The 22,525-nt window shown below is 38.7% G+C and overlaps 1 protein-coding gene across 1 annotated transcript; it reads left to right on the top strand.

Moving 5' to 3' along the window:
* The first annotated feature begins 5,441 nt into the window (after nt 1–5,441).
* LOC145776141 (lysophosphatidic acid phosphatase type 6-like) lies at nt 5,442–19,238 on the top strand. The gene is made up of 4 exons (XM_082587542.1): nt 5,442–5,949; nt 14,891–15,045; nt 18,037–18,233; nt 18,634–19,238. Exons 1-4 carry the CDS (start codon nt 5,442–5,444, stop codon nt 19,073–19,075), a joined length of 1,302 nt encoding a protein of 433 aa, XP_082443668.1. The 3' UTR covers nt 19,076–19,238.
* The last annotated feature ends 3,287 nt before the right edge of the window (nt 19,239–22,525 follow it).

The raw sequence follows: 22,525 nt of genomic DNA, 5'->3' as shown, positions 1-22,525 counted from the left end.
CCGGAATTACCCCGTCTGTGGGGTAATTCCGGACATGCACACCTTTAATGTAAAAAACGGAATTTTCCCGTAGCCTTATCGTTACAGGTAATTCCGGACAGCACAGAAACTTTATTTTTTCAGTATTTCACCACATTTGGCGCTCGAAAGCTAAATTATATGTATATAAAAAAGGAACATTTTGCTCACTCTGAAAAAGATTGTGTTTGAATGTTTTTTTATCCTCGGACTGGGAAAGTCACTTTATGAACGCAATAATGTATTTTGTTTGCGTTGTGTTGTTTACTTACTTTGTTATTTTGTATTTACGTGTGCATTTATTCTTTATACTTCTGTTTTGAAATAAAGTAAACTGATAATACGATTAGAACAGGAATTACCCCAGGCTGTCCGGAATTACCCCATGTCCGGAATTACCCCATTATACCCTATATTACTTGCATATTTCTAACATGTAGGCCTACTGTACTATGTTCCTGTTACTGACAAATAAACCATTGATTGATTGATTCCAATTGTTGCTGACTGAACGTAAAGTGAGCCAGGAGAGGCACAATGTTGCTTTTTCAACGTCCATTGTTTGACAATGGCTACAGTAAAGAGTGACCCTTTTTGATGTTTGTTGGGCGCAAATTAGATTTTGAAGAAAGTATAACTCACAAATTTTATTTTTTACCAACCGATTTTTGCGCCCAAGGCTCGAGCCATGCCTGCCATACCCTAGGTAAGCTACACCACTGCAGTGCTACGGCCTCTAGGGGAACGAAGTCGTAAAAATGTGGCTTGTAATTCTGTTCACTTCCGTTTAATTGTGTGTCTGAAAATACGTTATCAATGGAAAATTACCATCACAGAAATGAAGAAGAGCAAATTCTAAAATTAGTTTGCAGTCATTATGTGTTTATATCTTGACCTAGCCTATAGCATAAATTTCAAGCTAATACCTGTCCGCTTACAACAGTTAGCTTTGTTTTCTAAGTAGGCTAGTACTAGGCCTATGTTGACTTGCAAACAAGGCGGACTATATAGAAAGCAGTATAGACTATATAGAAAACAAATGCGAACCATCGATGCAGTGCAGTAACGTGGCACCTTTTTTTAACATTATTGTTAAGCAGAAGTGCTATGTTCTTTGCTTGGATTCGCTATTATGCAATAGGCCAAATGCAAAAAAGTAATGCTTTGAATGATAATCAAGACATAAAATAGCCCAGTCAAGCCTAACAGTAAGAATATAGCTAAAACAGATCGAAATCTATAGAAAATAATTTCAAAATCGCAACCTAGTTAAGCTTTTATTTAACAACGTTTCTACTTTCAACAACGCGTTATCATTTCTCACTATGCGGCCCGTGGAGTTTTTCTCAGACCCTAATGTGGCCGTTCATGTTTGCAGTCTTGGACCACCCTGGTTTACACAATTGTTTTTTTAGTCACACGTTAACTGAGGTTTACTTTAGCCTAGCTTTTTTCTGTTTTTATGGTTTTAGCTTTCAAAGAAGCAGTTCAGATTTTCAAAGTAGGCTACTTATTAAAAAGTAACAGTTGAGCACATCTCTAATCTACATTACCAGATAACGTAGGACCACACTTGTTACATGTCATAGTTAATGTTTTTGCTAGCTGTTTCTGTGTTTTTTGTCGTAGGTTAGATATGTTTACTTTCGCCATTTATTGCGTTTATTTATTGTCCGCCCCGTTAGCTCAGTTATGCGCCGGCTCAAGATCACGCGGCGCAAGCTCGACGCTCGGGATGTGCGCTTGAGCAACGCATTTCAGGACTGCTCTCCATTCAGCGGGCCCTAGTGAATGGAATAATTTCTCGGCAACAACACATCAACAATCGGAAAACTTCACTCTGCCAATCTCGGTGACCGGCCCTGCGTCAAGAGCCACTGCAAGTACGCGTAACTACGGTACCAGGAATAACCAATCAAGGCTTTGTCAGTCCGAGGATAAAGATTCAAAACCAACGAACCAATTTGCAGTGGGCTACGTTAGCGATGTGAAAATAAATGTTCATGAAAAGAAATTGAGTGTTGATTCAGTGGCGTAGCTTGGAAATGTGCCGCCCGGGGCGGATTCAGATTTTGCCACCCCTTCAAGAAAAAGTATGTGAAAATGAAATGCGTTTTTTTATCAGATTATAATCAAAATAAAAAATCGTAGTCTTAAAGTGCCACCCCCAGACGTGCCGCCCGGGGCGGTCTGTCCCCCCCCCCCTTAGCTACGCCACAGTGTTGATTGCAAGAACATGAAATCCATGTTCTTCGGACAAGAAAGCAATGCGAAATTCATGAGGAATCAGAACAGGGCAAGAAAGATTTTTTTGTTTTCAATTCAGTTTTATTTTTCTTTGTATAAGTGATGATAAGTTGAACAATATTGTAACGAGTAAAACAGTAATGATAAATTTAACAATAGAGTACAGGAACAAAACCAACAAAAGGAAAAGGTAGCAAAAATTTCGTTTCGATTTGAATAAGTTCGTTTCGAAAAACCATAATTTTCACCTACATTTAAATGGGCAAAAAAGTTGAACATCTGGCAACAGGGACGACATCGACGTGGGACGACATCGGCAGGGGACGACATCGGGGGGACGACATGTCCAGGGGACGACATCGGTGGCATTCATCCACTCCATTGCTCAGTGCCAAGCAGGAATTAGATTCAGTACCGTACCATTTTTGAAAAGTCTTTGGTATGGCCCGACAAGGTATCGAACCCATGCCTACCGATTCAGAGGCGGGCGCACTAACCACTAAGCCACCGAGCTCTTGTGTTTTTACTTTTGATCTTGTGTTCTTGTGCTTTCCAATCGATTTTCGGCTAAATCTTGTGTTTTTTGATCAAAGTCAAATTAATCGTAGCTACCATGGTTTGAGTTTGGAAGAGAATCAAGGACTGGCACTAAAAGGTTTTGATAACTAGGTTTCTGGTAACGTACTTAGGCACAATGACCAATTTTACACATTGAGTTATCAAGCATGACAAGATTAGCTAAAAACTTGATCTGAAGAGAGTACAATATGTGCTCGTCATCAGACTTAGAGGTTGTGTTGCTCGATACCAGATAACAAGAGCAGCGAAAAGAGTACATCAGCATCAAATAATGACAATCATTCACCAAATCCCAAAACGAAAAAGTGGTAAAACAGCCTTTTAATTGTCAATGGTTAAATGATCCTGATTTTAAAAGTTCGATATAAGAAGACAAAACTGATCAATATGTTAGTTTTTTGTGAGATTTGTGATACTAAATTAAAGACCACGAATTGAAAGAGAACAGTGATTAGTAAGCATGTATCTTCTCTAAACTGTTGATTTCAGAGTCGTGTTATTCTTCAAATTGGCACAAAATGAGTCGCAAAGATTCAATTTTGCAATCTTGTGCTTTTGTATCCAAATCTTGTGCTTTTTTCGATTTTGCTGTGGCAGCATTGGTGCCACTCCTAGGAGTCCTAGTGTTTTTCCACTAGATCTAGTGTTTTTGGGTTGCATATAGTGTTCTAGTGTTTTTTTTTTGCTATCTAGTGTTTTTTTAGCGATTTACCGCTATGTTGGTGTGCATAAGTTTGGACAGTGTTCAAAGTAGCCCCACATATTTTTGTTTGGCTGCATCAATGTGTTTGTAGTGCTTTTCAAAGTAGACTCGAGTTTTTTGTCTAGTTACACCCAATGATGACCAAATTTGAGATATTTAACATAAATACTTTAAAAAAAACACACAAATGACTGTGAAAAGTGTTCAAAGTAGACTAAAGTATGTAGCGTAGCCTACCATATGGTACCGGAGGCTTACATTTTGTCGCTTACATTTGATGAGTGTGGAGTTCTTAGACTACATTACCTCAGAGATGATTGTGAGTAATATTGCGTTTTTGACAATATATTTGCAAAGGCTAAATTTGGGGAAAATTTGTTCGCCCCCGAAAATGTTATACTCTCCTACGGCTATGACTTCAGGGCTCTCACTTTCAAGGAAATTCAGTTCTACTTTGAAATTTTAAGGACTTTTAACACTCACTATAACGCCATTGGCTGTCATTTTTGTACATTATGCATGTAAATGATCGTGTATTTATGATGTTAGTGTTTTTTTTGTAAATGTAGTGTTTTTTTTAGTCAAATCTAGTACTTTTCCATGACAACAGAGTGGCAACAGTGGTGATCATGTCCAACTCCAATGTCCATAGCAGCTTTGCCATGGCTTGTGTTTTAGCACAAGATCTTGTGTTTTTACTTTTGATCTTGTGCTCTTGTGCTTTCCGATCAATTTTTGGCTAAATCTTGTGTTTTTTAATCAAAGTCAAATTAACAGTTGTTACCATGGTTTGAGTTTGGTAGAGAATTAAGGACTGGCACGTATGGTAACTAGGTTTCTGGTATCGTACTTAGGCATATTGACCAATTTTACATATCGAGTTATCAGGGTCTGCTACTATTCGGTGAGTCCGATTCGGTGAGTCTGATTCGGTGAGTTCCTAACCTCTAACCCCTAACCCTAACCCCAACCCCCTAACCCTAAAACGGCAATGATAATTAGGCTGCGGTATCCAATAATTTAAAAAAAAAAATTAAAAAAATCCCCCGTTAAGGGATCGGACTCACCGAATCGGACTCACCGAAACGGGCCATTCCCGAGTTATCAACCTGACAAGATTAGCTAAATTTCAATTCAATTTATTTTTCATTGCTGGCGCGAACATCTTGATCTGAAGAGAGTACGATATGTGCTTGTCGCCAGACTCAGAGGTTGTGTTGCTAGATAACAAGAGCAGCGAAAAAAGTAGGCTACTGTAGTCTGTACATCAGCATGAAATAATGACAATCATTCATCAAGTCCCAAAACAAAAAAGTGGTATAAACAGCCTTTTAATCGTCAATGGTTGAATGATCTTGATTTTAAAAGTTCTATACAAGAAGACAAAACTGATCGATATGTCGCCTTTGTAAGATTTGTGATATTGAATTAAAGATCACAAACTGAAAGAGAACAGTGATTTAGTAAGCATGCATCTTCTCTAAACTGTTGATTTCAGAGTCATGTTATTCTTCAAATTGGCGCAAAATGGGTCGCAAAGGTTCAATTTTGCAATCTTGTGCTTTTGTATCCAAATCTTGTGCTTTTTTTTCTTAAATCTTGTGCTTTTTCCAAATTTGCTGTGGCAGCATTGGTCCATAGCCACAACCAGAGCCAGATAGCCTCAGGCCCTCAGCTCGGATATTTTGGTTACCGCATAACTGCAGACAGTGGCAATGTGGCATACCGATTCGGCCTCCTCAGTGCAATATGGTACGGTAACTGTTGCCTCTGCCATTTAGTTTACTAGAAGTTAACTAACATGTTGCATGACAACTGCAAACACGCTTGTAAACAAGTGGGAAACTTATTTTATGAAACCTTTAGTTTAGGTATGGTGCTGATGTAAGGTACAATGAATAAATTTGTTGTCACTGGATTTGGAGCAGTTTCTGCATTATATGCTTATTCTTTGTATGTTAAATCTCAAAGTGTAAAGCATGCTACAACATATCATTCTGTTGATGATTCTGAATACAAATTAAAAATGGTGCAGATAGTGTTTCGCCATGGTGCTCGTACGCCAATTAAATCACCAGATTATCTTCCAAAAATCAAATATGAGGACAGTTTGATGAAGCATGGTGTGCATACATTTGTTCCATTTGAAACTAAAAATCTAAATGGAAGCACTGTGGATTATTTGAAAACTGGTTACATGCGACCAGGAGCTGATGCTGATGAAATGAGACATGGTGAATTGACTTCTCAAGGAGCTGAAGATATGTATAGCTTGGGTTGCTATCTAAGACATCATTATATCTCTCATTTGAAGCTTCTGTCACCAATTTATGATGATAAAATCCAAGTACGATCTACAGGCTTCAGGCGTAGCGTTGAGTCAGCACGGTGTTTATTGGCAGGTAATTAAAAATTGTAAAATGATATATAAACACTTACCGTATGTTTTATAAAGCTCATTATCATTTAAAATCTATATATTTAAGCTGTGGCTATATTTACACTGATATATAGTGTAAATATTATCTCAATAGCATTGTCAGATAAGGACTGGTGCCCTAATTTGAGAAAAGTTTAAAACTGTTGAATACAAAAACTTGTTTTTTGGAAAAATTTTTTAATCCTGAGTTAAGATCAAGCCCCTAACCTCATTCCTAACCCTTCCTAAGTTTAATCCTAACTCTGGCAACACCTGATTGTAACCGTGGCAACAAGTGGGTAAAATAGCCACTTTGATATATTTATTATGTTTTAGGTTAATAGTAATAATAATAATATTGTATTTTGCACTCATTGCAATAACATACATATACTCGACAGTCACAAATGCAACATGTAGCTCTCGCAAACTTTTTCTGACGTTGACCACCCACTCTTGTTTTGCTAGAATTCTGAAATCTATGTAATCTGTGCAACAGCGTAAGTGTAGATCACACTCTCACATCTCGCAATAGAATTCAAAGCACTGGATTTTTAAGAATGTTTAATCAGGGGTCTGCTACTATTCGGTGAGTCCGATTCGGTGAGTCCGATTCGGTGAGAGCCTTTTTCGGTGAGAGCCCTATTCGGTGATTTTTTTGAATTTTTTTTTGAAAATTATCGGGTACCGTAGCCTAATTAAAACCCTTAACCCCTAACCCAAAAACCCAAACCCCCAAAAAAACCCAAACCCCCAAAAAACCCCAAAAAACCAAACCTCCAAAAAAAACCCAAACCCCCCAAAAAACCCAAAACCCCAAAAAAACCCCAAACTCCCAAAGAAACCCAAACCCCCAAAAAACCCCAAAACCGCAAACCCCAACCCCCCAAAAAACCCCAAAACCGCAAACCCCAACCCCAAAAACCCCCATACCCCCCTAACCCCAAAAACCCCCATACCCCCCTAACCCCAAAAATCCCCAACCCCAAAAACCTCTAACCCCAAAAACCCCCAACCCCCTATACCCTATCCCTTAACCCTATAACGGCAATGATAATTAGGCTACGGCGCGCAATAATTTAAAAAAAAAACTCACCGAATAGGGCTCTCACCGAAAAAGGCTCTCACCGAATCGGACTCACCGAATCGGACTCACCGAATCGGGCCATTCCGTTAATCAGACCCTAGCAATTGTGTTATATATATTCCTACCGTATTTTACGGACCATAAAGCGCACCCGATTATAAGGCGCACTGTCAATAAATTGCTTTATTAGTTTTTTTGTTCATGTTCATATAATACATAAGGCGCGCCGGGCTATAGAATGCAACGTATTTTAAAGAGTATGGGTTACCGTATAAAGCTAGTGAGTATCACAGTGAATATCACAGTTTACTTGTTGCATAATAAATGTAAGCAAGTCACAATTAGTATATATAATATATTAGTATAATGATCAAAAGAAAAAATAGGGGCTATTAAATATCACAGAATTTGCTAGTTGCTTTTACCATAGTTTATTGTGTAAGACGGAAGTTTATTTATATAATAGTAGTATCGGTACGGTACTGGTTTTGAGTGTAGGCAATAAAGCACTACGGTAGCTTACTTGATCCATACATTAGGCGCACCAGCTTATAAGGCGCACGATCAATTTATGAGAAAAAAAAAAGGATTTAAATTGTGCCTTATGGTTCGTAACATACGATATCGTATATAGTTTTGTGGTTTCCTTACATGTGTGTTCATGAATAGTGATTGCATTGCTCCCAGCCTGTAAATTTCCAATCTAAAATGGGTTTCTTTTTAAGTCGCTGCAACAATGGTATTTGACTGACTAATAACTTACTAAAAAAGTCACTTCAGATTTCAGTAACGTAGTGCAGCATAGCATTGTTATTATTAGTTCCTAATTTTGGGGCTGATAGCTAGTTTCTGCTGTGTCACACCTTCGTTCCCATACCTGGATTTAGAATTTGTAACACTGCAGACCACCATGTCCTGATCACCTCTCGCCACCATTGTGCCCAGAGGTGTTGTCCTATATGACGACTGTGGCATCTCATCATGCAGTTTGCAACACAACAATTGACTGAAAGTAGCGAATAGTCATGGGGTCAGCTGCTCCCAATTATTTTGGCATGTGCTCTTGAGCAGTGTTAAATTGGTAGCCTATCCTTTCAAGTCAGACAGATGTTGACAGCTCTTGGTCACAAAGCAGCAACAACTACAAATGTGCATTACACAAGTTTAGTTGCACTTTAATAGAATTCACTTATCAGATGTATTGAATATATATTATTTATTGCCTATCTCTAAGCTTTGGAAGGACACCTTGTTTCTTGAGGTATATACAATTGTATGCAGTTTGCATTTATAAGCACATTATAAGTTTGTATCAATGCTGGTCTGTTCCAGCTCCATGAAGTCTTTGTTGATGTGGTTTAAACCAGACCTGCGGAGCTTGGTTCCAATGGTTTTAATGAGTTGAAGCTTTTAACTTCATTCGCTATGAAGTTAGAGCTGGATCCTTAAAAATGTAATAGCTCTGGTTCCAGTTTCAGTTATTAAACTCGTAAGTTTTATTAAATCTGTAAGGCATGACAAGATTCCATGAGAGATGACTGGCTATTTCACATTGTTACGGCCAATCTCTGTACAAATCAAACGTCATATAAAACCGTTCAAGTCTACTGAATATTACGTCATGGAAGTTGCTAGAAAATGTGCCAAAATTGCACCATCGTTCATAGACTTGTGTCAAACTTGTTTGGACTTGTTTGGGCCTGTTTAAACAGGAAATATTACATCAGCTTGAACACCTGTTGGAATGACTTCATAATTGTCTTTCATTTATTGCGTCACAGTTACTTTCTACGTGAATTTGAGATATTGATATCTATTCTGGTCATTCGTAAAATGATTGTTTGAAAGTTGGCCGCACATTTAACTGTTGGCTTAGTGCTTGCTAGCTGGACAAAGGTTCCGTCTTTTATCCAAGTAATCTGTTCTGTAGTGACAGTTTTCAGTGGTGTACGCGTTGCACCCCCTCGTTTTCGGTAGCCGTGGGCTAATTTTTACAGAAATACACTTTTTGAAAAGAAGTTCAAGTGTGTGTTTCTTCGGTCATTATATGCAGACGAAAGGATCCGGGAACTTTAAGTTACAATTTTCCCACGAAGAAATTATGGTTTACCGCTGTGACCATAAAAAATAAAAGACGTCGCTTGTTAGCTGGTAGGCCAAGAAGCACTAGAAGCACATAAAAAAAATAAAAGACGAAGTTAGTTAGTTGGTAGGCCAAGAAGCACTTAGAAGCAAAGAAATAATAAAAGAAGATCTTATTGGTTGGTAGTCTAAAGAAGTAAAGAAAAGTAAAGACATTTCTTCTCAGTTTGGTACAGAAGAAAAATAACTTTGACATTTATTGGCAAGAAAGAAGATTAAAGGCAATCCATCTGTGCTTGAAGATTGAAGTGGAAGAATCCAAGCAAGTTTTGTGGACGTTTGGACTTCACATACTCGTACAGCTACGGTATCGTGCATTTAAATTCTTTTTTGTATTTTTACGGTCTTTGCAGTTAAGTTTTTTATAACTACTGTAATTTGTGTGTTTGTGTAACTTAATTTTTTAATTGTTAAATTTAGCCCTAACATTTAATATGTCTACACTCGGTGGTGACAGGGACTCGACCGCCGTCGACTCGACTGAGTTTAAGCCTGATGATGTTCTTTGCGGTCGGGCAGGCCATTCTGGGGAGGGACCCATTAACGATGAGGCTAAGTCAGTTCGAGAGGCCCGGCATCTTAGACGGGATATTTTGACTCAAATTGGGAAACTTTCTGTGGCCCTAGGTTCTTTGAGTGATAAGCAGGAACTGTTAATTTTTCGGTCTAACTTATCTACTTTAGAAGAGGAATTACGGCATTTCCATGCTCTTTTGAGTAAAATTGTTAACTCTGCAATCTTGGCAGAACTTCGTGATAGGGTAGATCCCGAATTTAACTCGTTAAAAAATAACTTCGAACAAAAAGAAAGTGAGTTGTCAGATAGGTTGGATGCTGACATACATCCTGAGGATAGCGCCTCAAATGTAAGCACTAGGATGTCTGAGAGCTCGTCATGGATAGTTGCACAAATTAACCTACAGTTAAGACGAGAGGAGCTCCAGATCCAAGCTGAGGCCGAAGCGAGAGCTGCTGAGGCCGCCGCAAGAGCTGAGGCCGAAGCAAGAGCTGCTGAGGCCGCCGCGAGAGCTGAGGCCATACGAGCTGAGGCCATACGAGCTGAGGCCATCGCGAGAGCTGAGGCCGAAGCGAGAGCTGCTAAGTTCGCACTCAAAGACGCTCAGTTGAGGGCCGAACAACGTAAAGAGGTAGTTTTAGCTGAATACCGTTCTGAGTTGGGCTCCCGGCGTAGCTCTAGGAAGGGCTCTTCTAGGCATTCCAGAAGTGAACATCAATCACAGTTTAATTTACCTAACCTTTTCCACACGCCTGTTCAATCCGTAAGTGGACCTGTACAATCCACATGTTTTCCAGCTGTTTCAGGAGGTCTCGGGGCCACGGCTAAGGGTCTTCCGAAGGCTGTAGAGCCAAGGTCTGCAAATTACAACCGAACTCCTCCCCCAGAGCGTACAGGTCACGGGGCCGCCATTAGCAGTAATGCTTTGCCCCCTTCAAAGTTTTCTGCGCCGCTAGTTGCTGATCGCCCAGCTACACGTAATTTGGGTGGTTGTGAGAGGCGTATCGCGTCTCCTGATTTTAACGTGTTTGAGGATCGTGATCGGGCTGTGCATGTGACTGAGCCCACTCAGCCCCTTAAGGGATATAGCTCGTCTTCTCCCGCTAAATCGAGTTCTCAACAGCAGGATTGCTTTTTTGAATACCAAAATAGTAGGACGTTCTTCGATAAGGCGGCCTTGATTGGTTACGATGGTAATAATATGCCATTTGTCTTCTTTAAAAATCGTGTTATGGCCTTGATGGCAGCTTCGCCCTTTAAGGGAACTCGTTTGACTTTGTTGCAAGCAGCTTGTGTTAGAACAGCTGCACAAACGATTGCTAATTTGGTTTCTGACACTCCTGGCTTGTCAGAGGAAGACAGGATAGAAATGTCATTAGCTCGCTTGTCCCAACGTTTTGGAGTTCGTGGAGGTCTTTTCGCAGAACCAGAAATTAGAAAGTATCGCTATGGTAGCAAATTGACTTCTATCTCTTCCAGTGATTTGAAAGAGTTTAAAGATGAATTGTTGCAGTGTTTGCTTTACGCGAAAGCTTATGGTCAGCGTGATAAATTAGAAGGACGTTTTGTTTTGGATTTGGCTAAGCGACTCCCGTTTGACGCTAAGCAGCGTTATCTTGACTTTTTAGGTGATCAGTATGGTAGCACTGAGGAACCTACCTTTCAGAGTTTGTTTGATTTTGTAGTACGGGAGGAAACGCGCAAGTCGACTGATTTTAGCATTATGCTAATGGGCGATTCTGGTGAGTCGCAGCAATTTAAAAAGTTTGGCAAAGGAAAATTGCCTTCATGTCCGGTTAGGCAGACGTCGGTAAAACCCCATGATAATGTGATTTCAGGGAGTTCGCAGTACTCGACTGCTGTTGGCGCACCGCGCGGCGGTGTGGCCAGACGTAGTGACATACCGGCATGCATTTGTTGTTCATCACGTGGTCAAGTTGAATATCATTTTTTGTCTAATTGTAAAGAATTTTTGCGCTTGACACCTAAAGGTCGGAGAGATGTCATTGTGAAAGCTGGAAAATGCTTGAACTGTTTGCGCCAGCATATGGTTAAGGACTGTAATCATGCAAACAACTGTCGTCAGTGTGGGCCTAACAACGATAGGAAACACTATTTTCTTCTGCATGATTTTTATGTGACGTCACGTGATTCTCTGGATTCGGTCGGTAAAGATGATGCTGGTGCCAGAGTTCCTGTGCGTAATGTTAAGATTGGAAATGTTAAAGCAGCCTTTAACCGCGTTACTGCTGCTCGTGTTTTGAATCCAATGACTGGCAAATCGAAGTTGGTGTATTGTCAGCATGATCCTGGTTCGCAGTTGACCTTTGTTTCGAGTGACTTGGTGTGCGAACTTGGTCTTAAACCGTATGATAAAGCGTCGTTTAAAATGGATACTCTGGCTGGTCAGAAACCTACTTGTGCTGAACTTGTTAAACTCAACATCCAGTCGTTAGAGACTGATGAACTGTTTTGTGATATAACTTCGGTGGTTAACCCAGCTTGGGCTGACGATGTTAAGACTTTACCACATAAGCAGGATTTAAGTAGTTTCCGTCATTTTCATGACGTGAATATGTTTCATTTGAATGATTGTAGTACTGTAGATGTACTGATTGGAAACGACAACGCTTATTTGATGTGGGCAAAAGAAGAACGTGTTGGTGAAAATCGCAATGAACCGCATGCTTTACTCACTCCTCTCGGTTGGTTGGCTTGTGGTGGTAAGTCACCCTTAGTTGAAAGCGTTGCTAAAGTGTGCAGAGTGCAGACGTCTTCAGAGTCGGATGTCATCTCTGGCTTTCAGCGTAAAATTGAGTCTCGTGATATGGAAATAGCAGACCTGAATAAAGTCATTCAGGATTTGACTTTGCAAAATGAAACCTGTGAATTGTCTCGCAATGATATTTTGGCTAGAGAACTTGTCGAACCGAATATTGAGTTGAAAGATGGTCGATTTGAGATACCTGTTCCGTTGAAGGAAGATATTGATCTACCTAACAATTTTGTGTTGGCGTCAGATAGAGCTGCTGCTTTAAGGAAGAAGGCTTTAAAACAATCTGAATTTCGAGGAACTTGTGTAAATGATGTAATGTCTTCTTGCCCTGACTTGTCTGACTTGTTAAACCCTCTGGCAGATGTCTTGGCTAGATTTCGGCTTGAAAGATTTGGTTTCATGGCTGATGTGACCAAATACTTTTTTCACATTTTGGACTCTTCAATACGTAAGCCCAGTTTTATTGAACTGCTTACGTACACCAGTAGTGCCGTTCGGATCGTGAACGAACGCCCTTTGGTACCTTTGAGTGACGACCCTAGGGATTTTACTGTCATCACCCCTGCCTCACTTTTGACCCCATACTTAGACCCATACTGTGCTGTTGGGCAACCACATGATCGTGACCAATTAAGAAGGGATTATCGGTTCAATTTGTCACTTTCTCAGCAGTTTTGGAGCAAATGGATCGATTTTTACTTGCCAGGTCTTCAGGGCCGGAAAAAATGGCTGAAAATGGCCGAGAATTTGGAGCCTGGTCAACTTGTAGTGGTGGGTTCTCTCCAAGACATTGGTAAACGTGGGAAGTATCAACTTGGGAGGGTGCATGAGGTAGTTCCACAAATTAGGAAAGGGAAGCCTGTGGTTCGTAGAGCCAAAGTTGCCGTCTGCAACTATGATGAGAGTACGGGGAAAGTAAAAGTAGACTACGTGTTGAGGGATATTTCGTGCCTCGCCCCCGTAAAGAACACCTAAGTGTTAGGGTTTGAGCCTGGTTTTGTCTGCGGTGGCCGACCCTTGTCTGAGCCCGGAACAGTCGGTTATTATCGCAACTATTGTATATAGCGTCATTTTAGCGTGTACCTATGGTACCAATTTCATGTATCGTCGTGTATTATTCCGTATTGCTGTTCATTCTTTGCATGCCCTTCGTATTTGCGTATTAACTTAAACGTGAGTGATTCAAAAAATTTGTGTATCGTGTGTTTTATTCATTGGCTCACGATTGTCCTTCAATTCTTTTTTAGTTATGCCATGTTAGACTGTCATAACTAGGGGCCGCTATGTTACGGCCAATCTCTGTACAAATCAAACGTCATATAAAACCGTTCAAGTCTACTGAATATTACGTCATGGAAGTTGCTAGAAAATGTGCCAAAATTGCACCATCGTTCATAGACTTGTGTCAAACTTGTTTGGACTTGTTTGGGCCTGTTTAAACAGGAAATATTACATCAGCTTGAACACCTGTTGGAATGACTTCATAATTGTCTTTCATTTATTGCGTCACAGTTACTTTCTACGTGAATTTGAGATATTGATATCTATTCTGGTCATTCGTAAAATGATTGTTTGAAAGTTGGCCGCACATTTAACTGTTGGCTTAGTGCTTGCTAGCTGGACAAAGGTTCCGTCTTTTATCCAAGTAATCTGTTCTGTAGTGACAGTTTTCAGTGGTGTACGCGTTGCACCCCCTCGTTTTCGGTAGCCGTGGGCTAATTTTTACAGAAATACACTTTTTGAAAAGAAGTTCAAGTGTGTGTTTCTTTGGTCATTATATGCAGACGAAAGGATCCGGGAACTTTAAGTTACAATTTTCCCACGAAGAAATTATGGTTTACCGCTGTGACCACACATTTTGAAGCATTTTTTTACTGAGTGGATTATTTCTTCTCAGATCAACTTACAGGTGGCGTTCCTTTTTAACTAAAAAAATCATACATATGATGCGCATTAAATTATATGATACTGGAACCGGAGCCACTGGTATGAAGCCAGAAGCCACTAGTACATCTTCTAAAGTGGCTTTGCGGCCCTGGTTTAAACTATTTTAATCAACTCACTTATCAATTTTCATTGTGTATCAACATCATGTTCAATCATATAAATGCGACTGTTTTCTTTGTTGCTACTTTTTTCAATACTTTAGGCTTAGAATTTCTTTGCTCCTTCAAGGAATTACAAAAAGTTTGATAATGGGCGCGTAGACAATCCCAAGTAATTATCATAAATCATTTCAAATTATGATCCAACAAAAAATGTTTTATCTAATCACGTTTACCAGTGTCATGCAAAACAACCCACTTAATGAAAATAGTCTTGAAAATCTTGAATTGTCGTGCTGATCTCTACTTTTGTGTCATGCAGTCTAGTGTGAAGTTGAATGTTGATGTTATCTCTAGGTATTTATCCAAATCAAGAGACTCCTATTCCTATTCAAATTGCTGGTATAGATTCGGAAGTATTATTTCCAAATTTTAAAAGATGCAAATACCTTTACTCACTCACCAGATGGTCTTGCCTTTTTCCAGATCTTATAGATGGTTTGAAAGAAGAAGTATATAATATATTTAAATTGTTTGACAGCAGCTTTTTCAATTTACTGCATTGATTTCTGTTCCTACAGCTCACTAATTAATCTGATAAATATTTGGCAGTATACTTACTTAATTTAAATAGTCAATTATTGCAATCTTAAGAATATGTATCAATCAAATATTAGTTAGCCTACTTTATAACTTATTCACATATCTTCACAAGTTTTAGATGTAAATTTTTATGGAAACTCACTCATTAAAATGTATGGTATGTGCCTGGAATGTAAATCATTTTGGGGTTGTTTGCCAATCATGCTGTTAATTCTGTTGAGGTTTGAAATAATCTCTGAACTAATGAAATCTCATATGGTATAATATGATAGATTATTTCAAATTATGGATTTAATATTACTGATAATAGTTTTTGACATTTAGAAGTACTGTGTGTTCGTTTGATTAGTTTCATTTAGTTTTAGTTGCTGCAGTCTGCACTAATTTGTTCACTTATGCTAAAGAATTCATTGCATGTTTATTGAAAAAAAATTGAACTTCTTGGCATTGCACTATTTTTGGTGGATTGTTTGTTTATTCTGCTTTTCTTGTACAGTAGGGTGGGCTGAAAAAACTTTTTTTTTGAAAATTACTAATGGGGGGGTCCTAATGCCTGGCAAATGATCCAAAAACATCCCAAAAATTTTTTTGGGGAGTTGGGGGCAAAAACCAGCCTCCAACTCCCCCATCAAGGTCATGCGGGGGTCAAATTTCATGAAAATGCTGTAACTCGAGAACCGCTTGTGGTAGAAAGCTGTTCTTACACTCAAATGATGCAGAATAGTCATAATTCTATCTGTCCTAAAACAACTTTTCTTCGTAAGTAATATATTTATTGAGATATTTAGAAAAAACTGGTATTCCATGTTCTTATATGTACATTCGCATGTGCTTATCACATCAGCCTTTCTAGATTTTCGCTATTAAAACTGCTGACATGCAAACTTCAGCAGTTAGCACTTGTCACCAAGAAAGCATCTCTTTTGATGAGTTGTGTGCAATAGACAATTACTGTAGACATAAAATTATGGAAATTGCACTTGCTGCACGGATTTTAAGACTACATTTCCGAAGAAAAACCATCAAAAAACCTTGCTCTTTTAGCAAAATTTTGTGTTAAAATTTTCTTTCCTTCCTTGTTTGAGATAAAACGAAGAAATACCGTATCTGAAGGAGCAAAGAATTTCCATGCATTGCTAGAGCAAATTACAAAGTTTCCTAGTCCAAAAATAAGAGAAACAGCAATAACATCACTCAAGCGCAATGCCTATTTTGCTCACCCAGAAAATATTTTATTGGCCATGTTCTGTGATAGTGATTACCAGGTTCGCTGTTTAGCAGTACACAAAATTGTGGCTATCCGCGGTGAGCTGCAGGCAAGTGCCGATGCTGAAATCCCAGCAGAAAGTTATGGAGGATATTGGCCAGAAGATGAACCATATGAAGACGTATCTTCTGAAACCTTTCGATGTTTTAGAGTCCCAAAAATTAATGTAAAGGCCAAAGTTTATTACAAACTTGTAGACATGAACATGGATGGTGTTACTGAACCACCAACAATTAGGCAAAAGTCTTCTGCCGAAGTAAATGACATTTGTACCAACCCTCTCAAGCTGTTACATCCATGCCACAATCAAGCAGTTGAGCGCCACATTAAGCTTGTCAGTGAAGCAGCAACAGCAGTTGCAACATTTGAGCGACATGATGGGCTTATACGGCAAAAAATTAGATCCAGAAAGATGATGAAACAATTTGACAATAAGTCTCATTTTGCCCAGATTAGGCAAAGTAATAACTGCAGTGTCACTTTTCTGTGGGCTGCATCCTGCATTATTTCACTGTATTTTTGTTTTTCACTGCAACTTTATATTACTCAAAACAAGATGCCAGTAGTATTTTGATTGTGAAACGTCTTAGGGAAAGTTCAAATATAACATAACGCTGTTTTTCCGAATTTTTGACCCCCACCCTACCCCATGTGACGCCAACGTAACGTTTTGTCAAGCCAGTTAGAATACAGGTAGGCTACAACATTTCAGTTATACACTGCAGAACATTATACTGTACAGTGTACAGTAGTACACTGCTATGATAACTTTGCAACTGAATGGCCTTTCATACGTGCAGGAGTGGAGACGATTTTAGATTTAGATTTTGCTAGTATATCGTTTTGTATTCGTTTTTAATGAACGCTCTTAAGACGTTCATTGGTCTAATTTTATGTCTACAGTAATTGTCTATTGCACACAACTCATCAAAAGAGATGCTTTCTTGGTGACAAGTGCTGACTGCTGAAGTTTGCATGTCAGCAGTTTTAATAGCGAAAATCTAGAAAGGCTGATGTGATAAGCACATGCGAATGTACATAAGAACATGGAATACCAGTTTTTTCTAAATATCTCAATAAATATATTACTTACGAAGAAAAGTTGTTTTAGGACAGATAGAATTATGACTATTCTGCATCATTTGAGTATTGAGTGTAAGAACAGCTTTCTACCACAAGCGGTTCTAGAGTTACAGCATTTTCATGAAATTTGACCCCCGCATGACCTTGATGGGGGAGTTGGAGGCTGGTTTTTGCCCCCAACTCCCCAAAAAAATTTTTGGGATGTTTTTGGATCATTTGCCAGGCATTAGGACCCCCCCATTAGTAATTTTCAAAAAAAAAGTTTTTTCAGCCCACCCTATTGTACAGCTTGGCCATATCCAGGTCATAATGCATGGTGGATAAAAATTTAAGTTAATTGGGCCTGGAAAAAAGCTGATCTTTGCATCCATCTGCAATCTACATGCATACAATCAAATGTTCTTCTAATTCTAACCAAAGATAAATACTGAGTTTTGTTTAACAAAGTTGATGTATTTAACAAGCAGATATGAGTTATCATTTTAATAACTGAAAGTTTGCGTTTTTGCAAAGCATTTTTTCATCTATATAATTCTTTTCTGATTTTTAGAGACTGGAAATTCAAGCTGCTTTTGGAATACCAGCTGAAACTGAAGTAAACGTCTTGACACTTAATGATTGTTTAACAGCCCATCATTATCATGGTGTGCTTCCCTCAGAGTTTAACGCTCCTAAGCTTTTGGATAAGGCTAAAATGGCAGCAATGAAAGCTGCGGAGTACACCTTCTCTGGCTTTCATGAGACCAGGTAAGTTATTAAAAACTCTTCATCCTTTTTAAAAAGTTGGATTCAGTAGCAATTTTACTTCCTAAATTATTATCAATCACAAATTTAGTATTGTGGTTGGAGTTCATTACAAAGACTGATTTTAATCTTGGTAATTTTAATTCTGATTGTCAAGATTGTTTTGTCATCACTTTCACAGCTGGTGTAGTTTCCATGGATTTCATCAATAATTCAACCTTAATGCATGACTTATTACGATGAAAGCCACTTCAGGTGCTGTTGAAGTGACGGTCTTGAACTTACATTATTCTATCTCAACTGAATTTAAGTCCACATGAAAAACTTTTGCCCATGTATTGCTGAGGGTTTTGCTTTCGATACCATTTTGTTCTCGTGCTGTTAGGTTTTATATTTGTTGCAGAGATTCTGCTTTGAAGCTGGGAATTGGACCATTGCTGCAGTTACTTTTAAGCAACATGCAAACTGCTATAACACAGCCTTCTGGTCCTAAAATGTACTTATTTTCTGCTCACGACACCACTCTGCTTCCTTTACTTCAAGTTTTACGCATTGACGAGTCCCTTATGATTCCTTTCGGAGCCCACATGATTTTCGAGTTATACGAACGTCAGGATAAAAATGAACAGAAAGATTTTTACATTCGTGTTTTGTATCAGCACGAAGAAAAGGTTGTTTGTGGTACTGATCAAGTTATGTGCTCAATAGCCGAACTTCGCAGCAAGCTGTCAAAATACCTCATCAGTGAAAACGAATATAACGAAAGATGTCAAATAACTAATGATCATCTTCTGGAAAAAGTTCCAAAAATTCCGCCAAGAAGCATCTCTAGTAATCGGCAATAATCCAAATATTCTTTGAATGGAGCTAACTTATTTTTAATCAACTTACGAGTCTGCAATTAGCCGTAACTTTTGTTTGTTTTGTAAAGCATATTTATTAGGATGTTTCATTTTTTTACGATTTTTGAAATCAAAAATGCTTGGGGTCTAATCAGATCGGATTTTGGCCGCAAACAACCGATCCAAAATATTTTTTCGATCGGACGACTTTTAGAGGGTGCGCGGCCCCCCCAAAGTTTGAAAATTTGAAGCGTGGGAAAATTTGCAGGAAATATGCGATATCTCGGTAACGGAAAGTGATAGGAAAACGTGTAAGGCAACTTGTGCGGAACGGCCAACTTCCTATCTGCGTTTAATACATTTTGCTACCCTATCTGCAACGAAAAAAAAGTTAATTGCAAAAAACTGTTTTTTTCATATTTTCGATGTTTCGTTCTACAGAAGCAAAACCCTTGGAACCAGTAACTACAGTACAATTTGGGTAGAGAGGTAACTTTTTTAAACCATAAACAGACATAACTAAGCAACAACACTACATTTAACATTATAAAAACAAAAAACAACAAGCGAACGTTTTCGGCTAGTCATATAGCCCTTTTCAAGCCTATAAGAAAAATACATTATTGAAAGAAATGCTAAAGAATCATATAGTATCACAGCAAAAAATATGGTCAAATCTAAACATTTGAGAAACTGCCTTTGAGAAACTGCCTCGCTCACACTATCATTTTGTGTGAGCGAGGCAGTTTCTCAAATGTTTAGATTTGACCATATTTTTTGCTGTGATACTATATGATTCTTTAGCATTTCTTTCAATAATGTATTTTTCTTATAGGCTTGAAAAGGGCTATATGACTAGCCGAAAACGTTCGCTTGTTGTTTTTTGTTTTTATAATGTTAAATGTAGTGTTGTTGCTTAGTTATGTCTGTTTATAGTAACTACAGTGATTACAAGTTATAGAGAGCAACAAACATGTGCTATGGCATAGGGTACAAGTGTGCATCGAATGTTACACAACAATGGACTTCCTTTCACGATTGGCTTAGAATACCGTCATCTCTTATCGCACAGTGTCTCTCACATGTAAACGTTTCAGCATAAGCTACCAACACAGAGTAATTAAACAAAACAGTTGACATTGACGTGGCTGTGCAAATCAAGAGTCATACACCATGTGAACGCGAAGAAAATCATAAATTCAACAGTATGTACAATACTTGCGGACTAGAGGTACTCAAACGCAGGAACAGGGATCCCCCAGTCATGACCAGTGAAAGCAAAACAAATAAGCAACATCATGTAGAACGAAAATTCGGGCATGTTACCCAAGAATAAAAATTACTGCCGGCATGTAACACTTAATGATTATTCTTCAGCATTGCTTAAATGCACCACATGCACCAATAATCGCATTAAAGACAGCTTCACTATTAACAGAAATTTCCTTGAGAAAAGACTTTACTCCGATAACTCTTTCCATAGTTTTGTTTTTTGCTCGATCATGCGTTTGAACCAAAAACACATAACGATCCATACCATTCACATTTCGATCATCATAATGAAGCTGCAGGAAATCGGAAGCAGAGATGTCATCATCACATTTTTCTAAACACAGCTTTCTTGTTTTCTCCCTACATCTATACATGGTAGTCGGTGAGGCAGCAATATCGTCACCAGCACATGCAAGCAACTGGTCAGATTGTTGGCGAGTAGAAGTGTTTCGCCGGTCAGCTAACATATAGCTTAAAGAACTTACGGCAATTTTTCGTTTTTTTGTGTACATCTTGCCACCTGTTACTGCTGTCTTGGCGAAATCAGGATCAAGAATTAAGCCTCGTGTCTCATCTTCCGAAGACTCACTGCTGGAAACGGTTATATCAGGTGTAATCATATCTGCAGGTCTTCGCCTTAGCCTCTCCTATGCTACCAGGCTGGAAGTTTCTGAGCTGGTTGAATAAGAGCAAGATGGTTCATCTTCACTTGGTAACTTTTGCTGGTAAGAACTCTGATGACTCAATCTATTTTTTTACCCTTAAAGTAAAAGATCTGTCGCGAGATGCAGTAATAAACATCTTTCTAGCAGAACTTTGATCTTGCAAAAACTCAACCTCCTCTTCTGGGATACGGTGCATCCATTGACAGCTACAAGAAAGTCTGCCGTTGTAAAACTTCACCTGTGATGGAATGGCACATTTACACTTGCAGATATCAAACAGCTCATGGAATATACCTTCTGTCGCTCCCGTCTGTGGCTGTTTTCTTTTCTTGATTGCCTTAAATTTGTTTATGAGCAGTTTTAACCTGGTCTCAACTCGAATGATGCTTATCACCGGAAGGCTGGCACTAACCCAAACATGAACTATATCATTTATCAACTGTCCCTTGACATCAGCAAAACATGGAGGCTTCTTAAAGAACTTGGGATTCGTTTCACTGCATTGCTTGCATAAAAAAATGTAGGGGTGAAGAACGCTTATGTTTGTGGGTAGTACATTCCCTGGCAGCTTTTCAAATTTCTGCAATGTCTCACTGGCGTCAAGTCTTGTTTCTGGCATAATAGCAATTGAACTAACTACTTCTGGGTACAAATAGCCAATACTTAAATCTTAACACCTGCAATGACAATCCATGGTAAATTATACCAGCAGATGGCGAATGACATCGACTCAATCTGCAACGGGAGCTTCTCAAAACAACCCTATACATTATAACTAACAAATCTTCTTACTACAAACTCGAACAAGAATGTAGTTCTGAAAACTTAAAAAGCACAGTATAATATTCTACAAGTCGTCCACCTGCATTGTTAGATCAAAGTGCATTTAACAAAACCTTTTGTTCGTAAAAAATGTCATTTGTCATCACTGCAGTTACTGGAAGGGTTTTGCTTCTGTAGAACTGGGAAGAAAACATCGAAAATATGAAAAAAACAGTTTTTCGCAATTAACTTTTTTTCCGTTGCAGATAGGGTAGTAAAATGTATTAAGCGCAGATAGGAAGTTGGCCATTCCGAACAAGTTGACACCTTGCCCGTCTTCCTATCTCCTTCCGTTACCGAGATATCGCATACTTCCTGCAAATTTTCCCACGCTTCAAATTTTCAAACTTTGGGGGGGTCGCGCACCCTCTAAAAGTCGTCCGATCGAAAAAATATTTTGGATCGGCTGTATGTGGCCAAAATCCGATCTGATTAGACCCCAAGCATTTTCAATTTCAAAAATCGTGAAAAAATGAAACATCCTAATATTTATAGAAGCTAACTGACATCAGCAATCACTGCCTTTCTGTTAGTAATTCCAAAGTGCATTTTTCACATCATTTGCGCGGAGAACGATGGATTGTCTTTGATCACTTTTTATGGCAGAAAAAAAACTTTTTCTGAAGATTTTCTTGCGCTAAAGTCGTTTTAATTTGTTACTACAGTTTTTTTTTTGATTGATTCATACATTGTA

Source organism: Aplidium turbinatum, chromosome 8, assembly GCF_918807975.1.
Source record: "Aplidium turbinatum chromosome 8, kaAplTurb1.1, whole genome shotgun sequence".
Taxonomy (NCBI): domain Eukaryota; kingdom Metazoa; phylum Chordata; class Ascidiacea; order Aplousobranchia; family Polyclinidae; genus Aplidium; species Aplidium turbinatum.
Note: the sequence above shows the minus strand (reverse complement) of the source record. Positions and strands in the feature narration are given on the sequence as shown.